Source organism: Aedes albopictus, chromosome 2, assembly GCF_035046485.1.
Source record: "Aedes albopictus strain Foshan chromosome 2, AalbF5, whole genome shotgun sequence".
Lineage (NCBI taxonomy): Eukaryota > Metazoa > Arthropoda > Insecta > Diptera > Culicidae > Aedes > Aedes albopictus.
Window position 1 is genome coordinate 306,525,573 of NC_085137.1, and position 20,311 is coordinate 306,545,883.

At 41.3% G+C, this 20,311-nt stretch overlaps 1 protein-coding gene across 22 annotated transcripts in view; it reads left to right on the plus strand.

Annotated features, from left to right (window-relative positions):
* Positions 1-20,311, plus strand: part of LOC109428702 (glucose transporter type 1) — a 916,963-nt gene that overhangs the window by 680,400 nt on the left and 216,252 nt on the right. For all 22 annotated transcript variants that reach the window (XR_009997807.1, XR_009997808.1, XM_062852201.1 and 19 more), the window contains one exon: positions 14,502-14,624. Coding sequence is in view for 20 of the 22 variants with exons in the window: in XM_062852201.1 (XP_062708185.1) it covers positions 14,502-14,624 (123 nt within the window). In the remaining 2 variants the exon portion in view is untranslated. The remainder of the gene's footprint in view (positions 1-14,501; positions 14,625-20,311) is intronic.

The following is a 20,311-nucleotide window of genomic DNA, read 5'->3' on the forward strand; positions in this document are numbered from 1 at the left end:
TGGAAGTTAATCTTGGGGGTTTCCTCTTGAAAAACCTTTGAGGATTCCGCTCGAAATTCCTTCGAAGATTTTTTCCGAAGTTCTTTCGGTGGCTCCTGCTGGGATTTCTGCATAAATTTCTCCTGTAATTTCTTGGGAGATTCCTTCGAAGATTCTTTCTGGAATTCCTTCGGGGATTCCTCCTATCTCTAAGGTAATTTTCGTTGATTCCTCTTAGAATTCCTTTGGTGACTCTTTTTCTAATTTTCTTCTATACTCACACTTGAATTCTTTTGAGGTTTCCTGCTGGAAAATCTTTCGGAATTTCTCCTGGCTATTTTTCGTTGATTCCTCCCAGAAATCCTTGCTTAAAGGATTTCTTCTCGAATTCCCTTAGAAATCCCCGCTGGAATTCCATCGAGGATTTCTGCTGTAAATCCCTTAGGATTTCTTCTTGAATTCATTTATGGAATCCCCCTGGATATCCTTCTGAAATTCCTCGAAAATTTCAATCATGATTCCTTTAGAAGTTTCTGCAGGGATCTCTCTAAGACAGATTCTAGACTCTTGAACAATCAGAGATTTCTGCAGTAGTTCCTTCAGGATTTCATACAGCAGTTCCTGCAGATATAAGCCCAGAATTTTCTTCATGGATTTTTCCAGTTTCTTTCAAGGTTCCTCCTGGAATTCCTTCTGAGATTCCTCCCTGAAGAAACGAGATTCCTTCCCTCTAAATAAATGAATCAAAAATTGTAGCAAAATCTCTATTGTATTGCCTTTAATAGCAATGCAGGTTTGCAACATGAAGTACACTAAGGATGCGGGTATTGCCACAGTAGGTCTAATCACTGGTCGCAGCAACGGATGTGAACAGGACTTACGAAAGGTATTCATTCAATCAATAGTTTATGTAATCAATGGTCATGAAATAGCTCAGACTACAAATTCTAGAGCGTAATGATAACTTATTTGCATTTTCAATGTAACATTATGGTCAAATTTTGGTCACGCCGATTCACGTCACCGAAAGTTGCCACCGGCGTGTCGCCGCCGCCGCCGGCCAAAAATGGCCATCACGCTACCGCCGAGCAAAATATAGTCGGCGCACAGGTAGGTCTAGGAATCATGAGATAAACCATTTCGAAGTACTTTGTTGTAAATGCACACTGGCGCCACATAGTGGCGGAATTACGCACTAAACTTATCACCATTTGATAGCCATAGTGCGCCTGACAAACTTGGCTGAAGACACGAACATTCTAGGTGGTCAGAATGATGAGATAAACCATGTCAAAGTACTTCGTTGTAAATGCACACTAGCGCTACATAGCGGCGGAATTACGCACTAAAATCACCACCATCTAATAGCCATAGACCTTCTGATCAACATTGCTGAAGACACGAACATTCTAGGTGGTCAGAATTTTGAGATAAACCATGTCAAAGTACTTCATTGTAAATGCACACTGGCGCCACGTATCAGCGGAATTACGCACTAAAATTACCACCATTTGATAGCCATAGACCTTCTGATCAACATTGCTGAAGACACCAACATTCTACACACTCAGTTGAGCTCGGCTAATTTTCATTCTTTTGCCGAGATCCGCACAGCCGAGCGCTCGGCAATCGCAATTTAACTGAGATATCAGCAAAAAGTCAAGTTTATTCATAGCAGCACCCATGGGTGCCGCTATCATCAAACATTAAACGTCAAGCGTTTAACCGAGATCTCAGCAAATGAACTTTAACCGAGATCCGCACAGCCGATCTCGGCATTCTGTTTTAAGTGTGTAGGTGGTCAGAATCATGAGATAAACCATGTCAAAGCACTTCATTGTAAATGCACACTAGCGCCACATAGCGGCGGAATTACGCACTAAACTTACCACCATTTGATATCCACAGACCTTCTGATCAACATTGCTGAAGACACGAACATTCTAGGTGGTCAGGATCTTGAGTAAACCATGTCAAAGTACTTCGTTGTAAATGCACACTAGCGCCACATAGTGGCGGAATTACGCACTAAACTTACCACTATTTGATAGCCATAACCCTTCTGATCAACATTACTGAAGACACGAACATTCTAGGAGGTCAGAATCTTGAGATAACCCATGTCAAAGTACTTCATTTTAAATGCACACTAGCGCCACATAGCGGCAGAATTACGCACTAAAATAACCACTATTTGATATCCATAACCCTTCTGATCAACATTGCTGAAGACACGAACATTCTAGGTGGTCAGAATCATGAGATAAACTATGTCAAAGTACTTCGTTGTAAATGCACACTAGCGCCACATAGTGGTGGAATTACGCACTAAACTTACCACCATTTGATAGCCATAACCCTTCTGATCAACATTGCTGAAGACACGAACATTCTAGGTGGTCAGAATCTTGAGATAAACCATGTCAAAGTACTTCATTTTAAATGCACACTAGCGCCACATAGCGGCGGAATTACGTACCAAACATTTCACCATTTGAATGTCATAAACCTGCTGAACAACTTTGCCGAAGGTCTAAACTTTGCAGAGGATACGGTTTTTGAGATATAGTTTAGTAAATCATAAGGTTTTCAGGTGATGCCAAACTTTTTGGGGTGCTGCAATATTCAATTGGGGTGTTGCAATACTAGAAGATGCGATTCCATATTTATGGCGGGTAGTGTATGTCATGTAATTCAGCATGACTCTGAGTGTTTACATGACATATAACGCAAATATACATGATATATCATGTAAACCATCATAACAGTAAGTTTACAAGACTAAAATGAAGTTTACATGACGTGTAAATCTCATTATTTTTATCTGTGTAGGTTGTTCGCAACCTAGCGAATACTATCATATCTATCGTTTCATTATCCACTTTGATCTCTACTCCCTTACACTATGAGTAGAAAAAGACGATTGTACATTTCCCCGAAAACCAGTTCCCCGAATGAAGTTTCCCCGAATGTTCCATTTCCCCGAAAAATGTTTCCCCGAATGTACCGTTTCCGCGAATGTACTGTTTCCCCGAAAAGATTATTGCATATGCCATTTAACATTGACCCAATGCACAACTAGGGGCATCCGGTGTTTAGGACGAAGTACGCTTAGCCAAAGTACGTCAGACCGAAGCACGTTAAGTCGAACGGCTTGCGAAGCTGAAGTTCATAGGGTAGAGTGGGTCAGTAGTCCGTCTTCTTAATTTTCTTCATAAACGATGTTAAAATTTGTTTTCAAAGGCTTTGATGATGTTTGAGTCCTTTGAGTGTTTTACATTCCTCGGATCTAGGGAATTCTATGGATACTGGGATATACTTCCATGTTTTTACAATATTCTTTTATCCTTTTCCATTTTCTCACATAGGTGATTTCTTGATGTTGATGTTATACTGTTACTGACATAGGCGCCAACTTGTGACGTAGTTGGGGGGGCGAAGCTCTCAAAAATTGGACAACATTCTACTTTTTTCAGCTTAATGCACTAGTTTTCACGTGAATATGCCTAAATAAGCTGAACTGCGTCGGTATTTTCCGTATTTGATTGGATTCGAGAGGCCTCGCCCCCCCAACTACGTCACAAGTTGGCGCGTATGGTTACTGAAGAACTGATGATCAACCCAAGTAACATGTTGATAGGCAATTAGTCTTGTAGAGGTTTTGAAAACCGCCATAAATTTGTCTATCTATTATTTTGGTTTTATTATGATTCTAAGAACCTCTTCTAGTGTATTTGACTTAACAATGTTACTTGGGAAGTGATCACTCTGCCAACATTCCATCTGAAAATTTCGCCTCTTTTTATAACACGCAGTTGTATTTAGTTGTAATATTGCATAGCTTATTGACGGTAGTAATTTATCAAACCACTGACTGTCCCATGACAGATTACCCTTCTTTAAGAAATCGGCTATTCTTTTAAGTATTGGGTTATATATGATCAAACTGTTTTTTTTGTCTTCCAACTCAATCGTAATGATGCTCGTCTCTCGTAATGATACTTTCGGCCTAATGATTGCAGCCTAACGTACTTCGGCCTGACATACTTCTGCCTAAAGATCCAGCAGCGTCTTTTTGGCTAGATTGATAGCCTTTCATTTAATAAAATTTTCCTTCTTTCAATCATAGGCTGTTCTTTCAAGTTGAATAGCTCAATCAATCATCAGTAATTTTACTGTTGCTATATTTTTTTTATTTTGTGACCGACTGTTCTAGTAGGTATCTATAGGCATTATAGTAGAAATCTTCATCAAAGATTCTCCCTTCTTTCATCATATACTGTTCTTTCAAAATATTGCCGGCGGTCTAACTACTAATATGTTCTGTAGAAATGTCAACTCTAAATGCTACTTCGGCCATGATTGATCCATTGATTTACAAAAAAACTGAAGAGTGCTTAGCTTCAAATCTGTTTGTCAAACACATTGATTTTTGTTTTAAAGTCTGTTAACACACATTAAAATTGTGCTCCTATACTTCCTTCGCTAGCAGGAATACTTTAAGACTTTAAGTTGAAGTCATCTGGATCATGTATTTTACATTGACATTGAACTTTAGCAGATTACTACTACAATCACGATGACTCGTTTTAAAGGTATTATGTGCTTAACCCTTCCGTTACCAACCCCCCCTAACGAGAGTGCGAAAAAACACTCTTTTCGTTATAACTTTTTTATTTTTCAATATTTTTCGACCAAATTTTGACACAATAAGCGGATATCTTTCTAATTCAAGGATTTGCTAGGGATTGTTGAAATGGCCACCTGGTTCCGGAGTTATTCCGGAATCAAAATGGGTCATTCGATTTGGCCATTTTGGAAAAAGTAAATTTTCGATATGAGAGCCGTTCAGTTTTCAGACCTAAGTGCACTAGAATGATAGAAAAATTTGTCTAGAAGTCCATCCCGGGCACTACGTGCCTTGGAACCCGTTTTACGGATGTTCCGGGGAACCGGTTCCGGGGTCAATTTTTGAATACGATTCAATACCATCATGCGACACCTCAAACTTCGTGGTTTTTCAAGATGCATTATTCTATGCTGTTTTGGCGTTGTCTGAAATACCGTTGGCCATTTTGGAACCGGTATTCGGATTTCCCGGAAATTGGTTCCGGTGGTTCCGGGGTCCAATTTTCGAAAATAAACAAACACCATCATGCGACATATCAAACTTCATGATTTTGAAAATTATGGCATTTGATCATAATGATTGGCCACTTAGGATACATTTGGCCATTATAGAATCGGTATACAGATACTCCGAAATCCAGTTCCGGGGTCAAGTTTTGAAAATGGTTCAATACCGTCATGCGGCATCTCAAACATCGTGATTCTCAAAATACCTCATTCTGGGCTAACATTGCGTTATCTGAAATACTGTTGGCCATTTTAGAATCGGTATTCAGATTTCCCGGGAATCGATTCCGGTGGCTCCGGGGTCAATTTTTCGAAGATAAACACCAGGAATTCCTACGGAAGTTCTTCCAGGAATTCCTCCAGGAATCCCTCTAGGCATTCCTCTAGGAATTCCTCCAGAAATTCCTGCAGGAATTCCTACGGAAATTGTTCCAGGAATTCCTCCAAAAATTTCTCTAACAATTCCTCCAGGAGTTCCTCCAGGAATTCCTCCAAAAATTTCTCTAACAATTCCTCCAGGAGTTCCTCCAGGAATTCCTCCGGAAGTTGCTCCAGGAATTCCTCCGGAAGTTGCTCCAGGAATTCCTCCGGAAGTTGCTCCAGGAATTCCTCCGGAAGTTGCTCCAGGAATTCCTCCGGAAGTTGCTCCAGGAATTCCTCCGGAAGTTGCTCCAGGAATTCCTCCGGAAGTTGCTCCAGGAATTCCTCCGGAAGTTGCTCCAGGAATTCCTCCGGAAGTTGCTCCAGGAATTCCTCCGGAAGTTGCTCCAGGAATTCCTCCGGAAGTTGCTCCAGGAATTCCTCCGGAAGTTGCTCCAGGAATTCCTCCGGAAGTTGCTCCAGGAATTCCTCCGGAAGTTGCTCCAGGAATTCCTCCGGAAGTTGCTCCAGGAATTCCTCCGGAAGTTGCTCCAGGAATTCCTCCGGAAGTTGCTCCAGGAATTCCTCCGGAAGTTGCTCCAGGAATTCCTCCGGAAGTTCCTCCAGGAATTCCTCCGAAAGTTCCTCCAGGAATTCCTCCGAAAGTTCCTCCAGGAATTCCTCCGGAAGTTCCTTCAGGAATTCCTCCGGAAGTTCCTCCAGGAATTCCTCCGGAAGTTCCTCCAGGAATTCCTCCGGAAGTTCCTCCAGGAATCCCTCCGGAAGTTCCTCCAGGAATTCCTCCGGAAGTTCCTCCAGGAATTCCTCCGGAAGTTCCTCCAGGAATTCCTCCGGAAGTTCCTCCAGGAATTCCTCCGGAAGTTCCTCCAGGAATTCCTCCGGAAGTTCCTCCAGGAATTCCTCCGGAAGTTCCTCCAGGAATTCCTCCGGAAGTTCCTCCAGGAATTCCTCCGGAAGTTCCTCCAGGAATTCCTCCGGAAGTTCCTCCAGGAATTCCTCCGGAAGTTCCTCCAGGAATTCCTCCGGAAGTTCCTCCAGGAATTCCTCCGGAAGTTCCTCCAGGAATTCCTCCGGAAGTTCCTCCAGGAATTCCTCCGGAAGTTCCTCCAGGAATTCCTCCGGAAGTTCCTCCAGGAATTCCTCCGGAAGTTCCTCCAGGAATTCCTCCGGAAGTTCCTCCAGGAATTCCTCCGGAAGTTCCTCCAGGAATTCCTCCGGAAGTTCCTCCAGGAATTCCTCCGGAAGTTCCTCCAGGAATTCCTCCGGAAGTTCCTCCAGGAATTCCTCCGGAAGTTCCTCCAGGAATTCCTCCGGAAGTTCCTCCAGGAATTCCTCCGGAAGTTCCTCCAGGAATTCCTCCGGAAGTTCCTCCAGGAATTCCTCCGGAAGTTCCTCCAGGAATTCCTCCGGAAGTTCCTCCAGGAATTCCTCCGGAAGTTCCTCCAGGAATTCCTCCGGAAGTTCCTCCAGGAATTCCTCCGGAAGTTCCTCCAGGAATTCCTCCGGAAGTTCCTCCAGGAATTCCTCCGGAAGTTCCTCCAGGAATTCCTCCGGAAGTTCCTCCAGGAATTCCTCCGGAAGTTCCTCCAGGAATTCCTCCGGAAGTTCCTCCAGGAATTCCTCCGGAAGTTCCTCCAGGAATTCCTCCGGAAGTTCCTCCAGGAATTCCTCCGGAAGTTCCTCCAGGAATTCCTCCGGAAGTTCCTCCAGGAATTCCTCTGGAAGTTCCTCCAGGAATTCCTCCGGAAGTTCCTCCAGGAATTCCTCCGGAATTCCTCCGGAAGTTCCTCGAGGAATTCCTCCGGAAGTTCCTCGAGGAATTCCTCCGGAAGTTCCTCGAGGAATTCCTCCGGAAGTTCCTCGAGGAATTCCTCCGGAAGTTCCTCGAGGAATTCCTCCGGAAGTTCCTCGAGGAATTCCTCCGGAAGTTCCTCCAGGAATTCCTCCGGAAGTTCCTCCAGGAATTCCTCCGGAAGTTCCTCCAGGAATTCCTCCGGAAGTTCCTCCAGGAATTCCTCCGGAAGTTCCTCCAGGAATTCCTCCGGAAGTTCCTCCAGGAATTCCTCCGGAAGTTCCTCCAGGAATTCCTCCGGAAGTTCCTCCAGGAATTCCTCCGGAAGTTCCTCCAGGAATTCCTCCGGAAGTTCCTCCAGGAATTCCTCCGGAAGTTCCTCCTGGAATTCCTCCGGAAGTTCCTCCAGGAATTCCTCCGGAAGTTCCTCCAGGAATTCCTCCGGAAGTTCCTCCAGGAATTCCTCCGGAAGTTCCTTCAGGAATTCCTCCGGAAGTTCCTCCAGGAATTCCTCCGGAAGTTCCTCCAGGAATTCCTCCGGAAGTTCCTCCAGGAATTCCTCCGGAAGTTCCTCCAGGAATTCCTCCGGAAGTTCCTCCAGGAATTCCTCCGGAAGTTCCTCCAGGAATTCCTCCGGAAGTTCCTCCAGGAATTCCTCCGGAAGTTCCTCCAGGAATTCCTCCGGAAGTTCCTCCAGGAATTCCTCCGGAAGTTCCTCCAGGAATTCCTCCGGAAGTTCCTCCAGGAATTCCTCCGGAAGTTCCTCCAGGAATTCCTCCGGAAGTTCCTCCAGGAATTCCTCCGGAAGTTCCTCCAGGAATTCCTCCGGAAGTTCCTCCAGGAATTCCTCCGGAAGTTCCTCCAGGAATTCCTCCGGAAGTTCCTCCAGGAATTCCTCCGGAAGTTCCTCCAGGAATTCCTCCGGAAGTTCCTCCAGGAATTCCTCCGGAAGTTCCTTCAGGAATTCCTCCGGAAGTTCCTCCAGGAATTCCTCCGGAAGTTCCTCCAGGAATTCCTCCGGAAGTTCCTCCAGGAATTCCTCCGGAAGTTCCTCCAGGAATTCCTCCGGAAGTTCCTCCAGGAATTCCTCCGGAAGTTCCTCCAGGAATTCCTCCGGAAGTTCCTCCAGGAATTCCTCCGGAAGTTCCTCCAGGAATTCCTCCGGAAGTTCCTCCAGGAATTCCTCCGGATGTTCCTCCAGGAATTCCTCCGGAAGTTCCTCCAGGAATTCCTCCGGAAGTTCCTCCAGGAATTCCTCCGGAAGTTCCTCCAGGAATTCCTCCGGAAGTTCCTCCAGGAATTCCTCCGGAAGTTCCTCCAGGAATTCCTGCGGAAGTTCCTCCAGGAATTCTTCCGGAAGTTCCTCCGGAAATTCCTCCAGGAACTCCTCCGGAAATTCCTCCAGGAATTCCTCCGGAAATTCATCCAGGAATTCCTTCGGAAATTCCTCCAGGCGTTTCTCCCGGTAACTATTGGTGGAACTCCCTTGAAGAATTCTTGGGGGAACTCTCGGAGGGGCTCCTACAAGTATTCCTTGAAGAACTTCTGGAGGAGCTCTTGAGGCAATTCCAGGAGAAACTCTCGCAAGAATTTCCAGGGAGAATTCCTGGAGGGAGTTCTGGAGGATCTCCCTGAGGAATGCTCGGTGGTACTCCCAGAGGAACTTACTGGGAGAATTCCTGAAGAAATTTCTCAATGAACTATAGGAGGAATTTTCGACCGAACTCCTGGCGGAATATTTTGAGGAAATTCCTGGAGGAATCCTTGGAAAATTTCCCGAAGGAAGTCTCGAAGGAATTCTCATAAAATTTCATAAACTCATAAAAACTTCAGGGGGAACTTCCTGGAGAAATTCTTGGAGGAACTTTCGAAGGAATTCACGGAGGAGCTCCTGAAGGAATCTTTGGTGGAAACAAAAATTTTTGGAGATATTCTTTAGGTGATACGTGTTTGAATTTTCGGAAGAAACTCTTGGAGGAACCTCCGGGGTTTGCGGAGATAATTTTTGCAAGAGCGTTCGGAAGCATTTTACGCGAAATCGCCCGAAGCGAGTTTTTGGAAAATTCTCTGTATTTATTTTCTGGAGGCACTCGTACTATATCCAGGAAGCATGTCTAAAAGGAATTCTTGGATGAATTCCCGGAATCAAATCTCCATAAGAAACTCCAGGAGGAATTCCTAAATGGAATTCCTGTGACACTTTTCGGAGGAAACTCCTAGGGGAATCCTCGGAATGAGTTTTTGGTAAGCTCGCTGGATTGAATAAACTGGAAGAACATCCTTCAAGAGGAATCTCCTGGATGAATTCCGGAGGGAATTCTTTGGAGAGGTTGCGGAATTCCATGAGGAATCTCCGGAAGGCATTCCTGGATGCATTCACAGAATGAATACCCAACAGTGGCAGTTTCTGGTTAAAAGCATAAATATACGGATAGCAATCAATGGTTCCGGTCGTGGTCGCATGATTGCGTTTGTTCATCTTCGAAAAATTGACCCCGGAACCACCGGAACAGATTCCCGAGAAATCCGAATACCGGTTCTAAAATGATTGATTGATTTGTCTTTATTAGAGAGACTTTCAGCCCTTGGCTGGTTCGTCTCTCGGTTCTGAAATGGCCAACAGTGGTTCAGATAACGCAATATTAGCCCAGAATGATGTATTTTGAGAATCACGATGTTTGAGATGCCGCATGACGGTATTGAACCATTTTCAAAACTTGGCCCCGGAACTGGATTCCGGAAAATCTGTATACCGCTTCCATAATGGCCAAATGTATCCTAAGTGGCCAATCATTATGATAAAATGCCATAATTTTCAAAATCATGAAGTTTGATATGTCACATGATGGTGTTTGTTTATTTTCGAAAATTGGACCCCGGAACCACCGGAACCAATTTCCGGGAAATCCGAATACCGGTTCCAAAATGGCCAACGGTATTTCAGACAACGCCAAAACAGCATAGAATGATGCATCTTGAAAAACCACGAAGTTTGAGGTGTCGCATGATGGTATTGAATCGTATTCAAAAATTGACCCCGGAACCGGTTCCCCGGAACATCCGTAAAACGGGTTCCATGGCACGTAGTGCCCGGGATGGACTTCTAGTCAAATTTTTCTATCATTCTAGTGCACTTAGGTCTGAAAACTGAACGGCTCTCATATCGAAAATTTACTTTTTCTAAAATGGCCAAATCGAATGACCCATTTTGATTCCGGAATAACTATGGAACCAGGTGGCCATTCCAACAATCCCTAGCAAATCCTTGAATTAGAAGGATATCCGCTTATTGTGTCAAAATTTGGTCGAAAAATATTGAAAAACAAAAAAGTTATAACGAAAAGAGTGTTTTTTCGCACTCTCGTTAGGGGGGGTTGGTAACGGAAGGGTTAAAGGGCGTTTTCATCGATTAAAAAATTAAAAATAAATAGAAAGAACAGCCTATGAATGAAAGAAGGGAAAATTATGATGAGCGTGTTCTTAATTGAGTGCCATGCCATTTTCAATCAGTACAACAGAAAAGAACGACCCATATTTTAAAAAAAGCAAACCTCATTGAAGCATCATGAAGAACATTATATCTCGAAGAATTCATGGTAAGAGGGAATACACAATATCAATGAGATGTGAAAGTTTCCATGATCTTGATATCTTTCTAAAGACTACACATCAGCACACTTTGTACTCAGGCTAACTTTCCGCTACTTCGTTTCAATGACTAGTTCAGACAATGGAATTAATCAAGAAAATGATTAGAAACCAGTACTAAAAATAGTATTATAAATATTTCTGGGAAACGGTACATTCGGGGAAACGGTCCATTCGGGGAAACGGTTCGTTCGGGGAATCGTTTTTCGGGGAAATAACTTTCGGGGAAACTTCATTCGGGGTACTGGTTTTCGGGGAAATGTCGTACAATCGAAAAAGACCGGTATAGCCATAAAATGATTAGAATACGGTCGATAAATCAGAATATGAAAGAACTCTCCGTGATTATCAACGTACGGTAAGGTTAAGATATGACAAAGCCATACCCCGAATTTCCAAAAGCACAAATCTGAAAACTAAATGACAGTTTATGCTGCCAGTAGGGATTGACCCAAGGATTCGTGGGATTCCTTCATGAATTCCTCCTGGAATTCTTTCAGGAACTCCTCCCAAACTCGCTCAGGAATTGTTTAGAGATTTCCACAGTATTCCTACAGTAATTCCTTCAGAAAGTTCTCCAGGGAGTTCTCTGGGAACGCATCCTAGAATTTCTCTTGAAATTCCTCCATGCATTCCTCCTATATTTTTTTTTCTAGGAATTCCTCGTGGGATTTCTGCAGATTTTTTTCTAGAGATTTCTCCCAAAATTCCTCAAGGGATTTTTCCACGAGCTCATCCAGGGATTCCTCCAGGAATTTATCCAGGCACTCCTTAAGACATATCACTAGGAACTCCTCCTGGCATACCTCCAAGAATACTTTCAGGACTTCCTTCAGGCATTTCCGAGCGAATTCTTCTAGATCTTCTCCAGGAGTAAATTTTTGGGTTCCTTTTATAGTTTCTTCAGGTAATTCTCCAGGATTTTCTTTTAAGATTACATCAGGAGTGGTATCAGGGAGATTTCTCCAATAATTCCTCCAGGTATCCATTCAGGAATTCCTCCGGAGATTTCTATTCCACTGGAGATTTCTCCAGAAATTCCTCCTGAGTTTTCTCTAATAGTTCCTCCAAAAATTCCTCCGGAGATTTCTGCAGTATTTTTTTCGGAAATTCCTCGGGGAAAACCTTCCGGAGATTCCTCTAGGAATTGCTCCAAAAAATCCTCCGGAGATTCTTCCAGGAATTCCTCGGGAGGTTTCTTCGGCGATTACTCTAGAAATTCCTCCCAGAATTTCTCCAGAAATTCCTCCGGAGATTTCTCCAAGAATTCCTCCAGGAATTCTTCCGATGATTCCTCCAGGAATTTCTCCGAGGATTCTTCCAGAAATTCCTCCGAGGATTCCGAGAACTAGGAAACCTCAGATTTCTTTCGATAGAGCAAGACAGAGCAAGAACAATGCTGCAGATTCTCACATAATTCCTTTCTTCCAGGAAACAAATTAACCGCAGGAAATCCGCGCTCATTGTGTTTTATCGCAGCGGCATACTTGCGGATTTTTTAGTACATACCGCAGTGCTTCCTCATTCCGTTGCCGGCCCCATTGCGTTTTCCGCTTCAAATTGATGTTGTTCCTTGAGTTCTTTCCTTGTCAAACATTTGACCCTGTGTACTACCAGTACTACACCAGTACAGTACACCAGAGCCGACCCAGCTTTTTGTAATTGTAAACATTAGCTCTATCTTTTCTCTTTTCAACATCATTTCATTTTGAGGTGGTTTTTGAAGAAAGTTTCGAGTTAAAAAAGTTTAAATGAGCCACCATTTGACAAAAATCGAGGGGTCTGTAAAAATTGCTGTGGCTCTAACTAACGGGGGGTCCATAAATTTGTGTAACCAAATGCATTTTCCTTACTTTTTGGCGAGGGCTTTAAGGAAATCGCCACCTTAAGCATTTTTAAAGACAAGATGTAAATAGTGGGCCGATCTCAGCGAGAGTTACTCTCCAGTGAATTTTATTGAGATTCTCTAAGATTATTTAGAAGGGATGTCCATGAGGCAAAAAGTTCCCCAAGATGGCATCCAGAAATATTTTCCCAATTTTGTCCAAGAGATCTTTTACATGAACTTTTTCAAGAATACCTCTTGCAGATCTTTCAAAGGAATATCAGAAATCCTTCAAGAAGTTATCCATGGATGTCTTGAGGAAGTATTCCAGATATTCCTCTATGAGTTTTTACAAGTATGTTTTGAGGGTATTTTAAAAATGTCCTTCAAGGATTTTTCCAAGAATTTGTCAAAGGGATTCTTCAGAAATATCCTCGGGAATACTTTGAGAGTTGGCTCTAGCAATTGTTTGAGGATTTATCCTAGTGTTTCATCAGGAATTCCACCAGGAAATCATTATGACGCTGATTTGTGTAGAACAGGCGAGCTTTTATTTATTTATTTATTTATTTATATCATTCATTAATAAGCAACTTAAGACATATTGTCTTTTTAAATGTTACAATGAATTCATCGATAGAAGAAGTGCCGCCCATTATTGTCTTATTTTAAACAGTGAACTTCATTTTAAATTACTATTTTAACCCAAGTGCTCTATACATTTCTTTCTAAAAACTGCCCCCGTATTAATTAGCGTCAAATCATTAGGCAAAGAATTCCAAGTTGAAACACCCTTTACGAAAAAGCTATTGCCGAACTTAGTGGTATGATGTCTTGGTATCGCGATTTTTTCGACCTTGCGCTGCCGCTACGTAAACAATTTAATTTTGTATATAAATATTCAGGCTTCTTTGTGCTAGCAAGTTTAAAAACTAGTTGACAGCAACGCAGTTTACAAAAGTTCTCGAATGAACAATCTAACAGTCGTGGTTGAAGATGTGAAACATGACTAAAACGTGAAAGTTTAAAAACATATCTAACACAAGCGTTTAAAGAAACTCTCACGCGATTTAAAGTATCTGCTGAGACCTGCATTAACAAAAAATCACACGCGATAAAATACGGTAAAACAAGAGTTTTGAACAACTTAATCTTAGTGTTCGTAGGCAACAGAGAAGCAGTAAGCTGTAACGAACGAAGTTTTCCATAAATTTTCCCACATTGTTGCAACACAAATTTGTCCCATTCCAAGTTTGATTGGATAACATAACCCAAGCTAGTGGATTTTTTCATCGAATTTTACAAAAATATAACAGCGTGTGTGCTGAAAAGTCAAATAATGCTTTCAAAATATAATGTTATCAAATTCAATTTTATCGTGTTGCGTTTAGTTGTAGAAGCAGGTATAAGATTGCTAGAGGTACAGCTTTGTATAATTTTAAATGCTACTATAATACCCGTAGACTTCATAATGGAAACTCAAGGACAGTTTCGATGACCTAGCACATCCGAGTAAAATATCTTCCAGTATCTTTTTCCATTTTCAAAACTATAGCAATAGCTTAAGAAGCTTATATAATAACGCTTGGAAGAATTCAAGCAAAAAAAGGTTAAGGTACAACTGACAACCGCAAGTGCACGTAACCTCAAAAACTGTTCAAACTCACATTTAAATTTAAAAGCAACATTTATCGACTGATTTTTTCTCTCTCTTTTTTCTTCCTCGTTTGACTCGTACAGGTTGTGATGACACTCGTATCAATACCACTAATGGATAGAACCGGTCGACGGACACTGCATTTATACGGATTAGGTGGAATGTTTATATTTTCAATATTCATAACGATATCGTTTTTAATAAAGGCAAGTTTTTCCATTGTTATTCTATTGAACCCTATACATGTATAGCATAACAAAACAAACCGGGAGCTCACCGGCAGGAACGAAAAAAAAACAGAGCTGATGCAAACGGATGATGTTAGAGGTTGGACGGACAGTTTGTAGTGGTCTCACACTGACTGCTGCTGCTGCCGCTAACAACCAATCGTACGTAACATCATCCGCGAGCCAAGTGATCGTCATTTGCCCTTCTTTGTGATTTATTGCGACCGAGACAAATGTTTTTCAAACACCTGCAGCACAACCCGGTATCATGTGAGGTAGCTGAACTGAATATGGACATGTTGGTTACGTTTTTTGTAGATACCAGATAATGTTAATTGCGCAGAAATACGTACAAAAAATTGGCTACAAAAATGCCACATAGAGATCCATTTTTGGTTATGACTGAGTTCTCCAAATATTTAAAAAAAAGATAGATTTTGAATTATTATGTGGATTAACAGTCTTCGACATTTAAAAACGCAAAAAAGGTTACACTTTCAAGAACAAAGGGACTCTAAGACCATCAGGTATGAGTAGGTCGGTTCCAGAGGCATGTTCTGCTCAATTTGGGAAATTTGTGCCATATAAATACTATGACCATAATTGGTTGGTAACCTACCTTATATTCACATGTTTCGGAAGGCAATTTCCTCGCTAGCTTGTAATCGAAAAAGGACACTCCTAAATTCGGGTTGTGAATTGAAACTGCAGTTGCATGTTTCTCATCCACCCACCATGATACATGGACGCAGCTGCAACAAAGATGACAAAAAATAATTAAAAATATTCGATTTTGGGATATTGGTTCCCTGGTTCTCCAAGCTAGGTGGGAACTAGGGTCGAATGAGGAGGGCAAATGACATCGCTAATTAATTGAATACTTGTCGCCAGAAACGCATGCTCTCTCTGTATACCTCTTGCATCTCCTATATCTATCTATCTGTCTCTATTTTCCCATATTTCTTTGTTTCAATAGTTCGAGGTGAAATTTATTACCCATTGGGCGAAAGCGTTTGCATGCGAATGCTGTTCAATTTTGTGGTTTGGCTAGTTTTGAACCGAAGGGATTGCGGTGGGGTAGGTGAAGGACACCCGCGCGAATATGATCGTCGTCTGGCACAGGGTCGTTTGGTTCGGCACATTTTCATTCTTTTGTATGGGAAATATACGCCATTGGTATGTTGGTTGGAATGTTTGCGGTTTCGCGTGGAATGTAAAACATAGGCCAAATGAATGGACCAGCTAGCTAATAAATGTGCGAGGCAGTAAATTTAAACGGTGTTACGGTGGTGTTTCATTCACAGTGAACAAATATTTATCAACAGTCGATTATTGATCCTTGTGTCCTCTGGGTTGAAAGGATCTTTTGAAATCACATCTCATTTTGAACATGGTTTGTAAATATTTGACGCAAACGACAGCTTTAAGCATGCAATGAGCATTATTGGCATGGTAAAATATGTACTTTCAATAATGAACATCATACAGTCAAATCCATTGATTAATCGCTCATATCATTAAAAGCGATATAGAGTGGATCTGGTGCGATGCATATGCGTTTCGAATCGAATCCCACCTTAAACAGAACCATGAAAGGTGTTTTTTTTTCCTTCGTAAGGGAAATAAAGTATTTTTTATGAATTTCCATATGTTTCTTGATTTACTTTCTTGATTTTACTTAGGATTTTTACTTAGGCTAACCAAGCCAAATGGATACTATCCAGATAACCAATTTGCACGTATAATTAGGGTTATGACCGTGTTATACGTACTTTTATGCGGTAATGTAACATCGCATAAGATGGAGCGAAAGTGCCTTATGCGTGCAAAAGTGTAGGCGAAATACGTGCATTGGCAGAAAAATAATAACGCCATATGACTTGAAGCAATATGTTATGCGATGTACGATATGCACTATTGTGACGTTATATAGCATCTTGATCGATTTAATAATATTCGAAAAAAAAACAATGTTTGTCACCTCAGTATTGAACAAATGACCTTTGGATTATCGAATCCCACTCAAAACTTAACACTACTTGTGAAACAACCTGATTAATTATCACGACATTCTAACTCACCTCAGTGTTTATTGAAATGCACTTGGTTTACCTTCGCCGGGAGTTCGGCACAATATCTGACATTTAAAACGGCAAAGCGGGATTTCCCGCTCTGTTTCCACTATCCTTTCTGGCTAGGCCACAGAACAAAAATAATGAGTTTGTAAGTGATGATTGTTCAATTTCTTGTAGTTTTTTGGCACTACATCCGTAGTCATTCATTGTTATCACATATATCAAATCACATTATGCCAACGTAAACTATTCTAGCTTATGCGGGTTTGTATGCACACTTCAATGAGTTTATTTTTACAATTATGTGGAGCGGACCTGGTGTGATGGTTAGAACACTTGGCTATCACGCCGAGGACCTGGGATCGAATCCCACTCCCGACAAACTCACAAAATGTGAGTTCTTCCTCCGGAAGGGAAGTAAAGCGTGGGTCCCGAGATGAACTAGCCTAGGGCTAAAAATCTCGTTAATACAGATAAAAAAAAAAAAATTACAATTATGTGCAAGGATGGAAATCTAGTGATCATGATAGGATCCCAAATGTGTCGCGGTTGGAAGGCATCGCGCGATCATAGCAACAACGATAGAATTTTGTCGTCAAGTATTCATAACAACCCATGCTCCGCGAATAATGAATCGCTCGGCATGTGCGGCCGCGATGCGATCGTTATCATGAAGTCGAAATGATAAACTTCGATTTTCGATCACTTTTTGTGCATTCTTATTGCTGAAGCTTCACGATCTGCATATGAATGTAATATTCCAGATCATGAATTTTGGTCCGGGTGCAAAAGTGGCCATAATCGTAATGAATAAAATTTATCGCGACTTGTAACATGATCCGATAACGATGGATCCCGCGATAAAGCGTGCATCAGATGTTTGATTGCTCTGTGATACGAGCACAGCGCGAGGGTGTCGCATCATGCTACCGCAAGAGCAACGGCTATCTTTGATTGTTCGTATGGTGTATCATTCATCGTTAGAAGTGATTTTCTTCCATCCTTGATTATGTGATTTCATTCGTACACTAATGCGGATGTATGTAATGTAAAGTACCAAGCGAAGTCGTGTAATCATCGTAGTAAGCAACTTTACGAATTCATTTGACACTTTGCAAATTCGCTCGCACACTTGGTCGAATCGAATTAGTTAAGATCATCGCACTGAAACATCAACATATCGTTAACTACGATATTCATAGACCATAGTTTATAAAAGTTCATTTGTTTGTTTATACGACTTTGCCAGATTCATAGTCCAAAAAAGTAAAAAAAAATACATCCCATGCGATGAAAATTGTCCCTCCGCCGTATATAGTTCTTTATACGATGTACTGCGTGCATCCTTATGCGATTTCCTAGAAATCCCTGAAGGAACGTGCAGGATGTTTCTGTCAGTGGGACTTATTCCAGACATTCCTTCAGAAACTCAGAAGTCTCCGATGGATATCCAGGAGATATCCCAAAGGAATTCTGGAATGAATCTCTACAGGAACCCCAGGAAGAATCACCAAAGGACTTCCAGGAAAAACCTTTGATGGAATTCCAGGAGAAATCCCATGAAGGAATTCCAGGAGGACTCCCCAAAGAATATCCAGGAGGAATCCCTGAAGAATTCTTAAAAAAAAAATCTCCGAAAGAAATCCAGGAGCGATTCCTGGAAGAACTCCCGGAAGAATCCCTAAAGGAAGGAGGAACCATAGAAGGAACTCCTGGACTAGTTCCTGAAGAAACTTTTGCGGAATCCCTGAATTCTCCTGGAGATGTGCTTGCAACTTCCTGTCAGAATTTCTGAAGGAATACCGGGAGCGATTTCTAACAGAATTTCTGGAGGAATTTCACATCTATATCAATCTATTATAAAACTAGCTGACCCGACGTGGCTAGCCACGTTAGCTAGAAAAAAATGTTTTTAAAATTCCAGTTACACTTCTTCAATGAAACTGTTTTCGAGAACATTGCAGAATCTCTCTCCAGAATGCTTCTCTCTTGAACGTTTAGTAATCTCCAGAAAGTTCTCAAAATTTAATGAATTCTGATTTTCCAGAACTTTTCAGAAGGTCCATTTAACATTTTTTTCTTGAACGTTGACAAACTCCCCGAACATAATCGGCATTAAAAAATTATTCCAAAAAATTCCAGAAGGTTAGTTTTCTAATTCTTTCTGAAATATTCAGTAACATCTGGAAAGTATAATGTTCCAGAATATTCTAGAGATTTTTCTATTTTCATTTGGAATGCTCAGTAGCTTCCAGAAATTTCTCAAACATTTAATGAATTTGGTTGTTCCAGAACCTTCTTAAAGGGTATTTCTCATTCGTTCTGGAACGTTCACAAACTCTCAGACACTTTTCGTAAATTTGAAAAAGTTTGAAGAAAGTCTTTGTCTTGTTTTTGTCCAATAACTTCTCGAAAGTTCTAAGAATTTTGATTATCTAGAACATTTTCGTAGATTATTATTCTTCTTTCTGAAACATTCAGTAATCTCTAGAAAGGTCTTGAAATTAAATGAATTTTGGTGTTCGAGAACATTTTAGAAGGCCCTTTACTTCTTTCTTGAACTTTCATTAACTTCCAGAAAGTTCTTGAAATTAAGAATGAAAAGTGTACAGAACATTCCAGAAGGTTCTTCTCCTTTCTCTGATTGAAACGTTCAGTAACGCACAGAAAGTTTTCGATATTTGAGGAAGTGTGATATCCAGAATATCTCAGATGATTGTTTCACTTTTATAACGTTTAGTATCTTTCAGGAGGTTTCTGGAAATTTTATGGATTTTTATGTTCCAGAACATTCTAGAAGGTTTTTTTTGGTTCCTTGCTCGTTCTTTTTCCCAATATAATAAAGTTTCATACTCTAGAACATTCTAGAAGGTTCTTTTCTAAAACGTTTAACAACTTAGAAGTGGTTATTAGAAGCCGAAGTTCTCAGTTAATAACTGAGCTCATAGACACTAAGCTGAGAAGCAGGGTTTGTCCCACTTGGTACGTTACGCCAAAAAAAGGTGTTCCATAATGCTGCAGAAGGTTCTTCTTCTTCTTCTTTCTGAAGCGTCCACAAACTTCAAGGGCATTCTCGGAAATTTAAGAAGTTCCATATTTTAGAGCATTCCAGAACGTTCTTAGAATTTTTAGAATGTTGATGTTCCAGAACGTTCCAGAAGGTTCTTCTTATTATCCCTAGAAAGTCAAAAAACATCCAGAATGTTCTCGTACCTTTTAAAAATTTGATACAACTATGGTTTGATACAACATTTCAACGAAACATTTCAAAGCGTTACGGACAGACAGACAGACAACGCTGGGCTTTTATATATATGATTCCCGAAACGTTCCAGGAGGAATCCCTGAAAGAAATTGTAGGAGTCTCCGAAGGATATCCAGGAGGTATCCTGAAGGAATTCCAGAAGAAATCCCTGAAGGAATTCCCAGAGGCATTACCGAAAGAGTTCGAAGCGGACATCCCGAAGGATTTTCAATGGGAATCTCTGAAGAAACTCCTGGACTAATCCCTGATCCTGCAAAAATTCCTGAAGAAACATCCGGAGAATTCTCTAGAGGAGCTTCTAGACTAATCTCCGAAAGATCACCGAT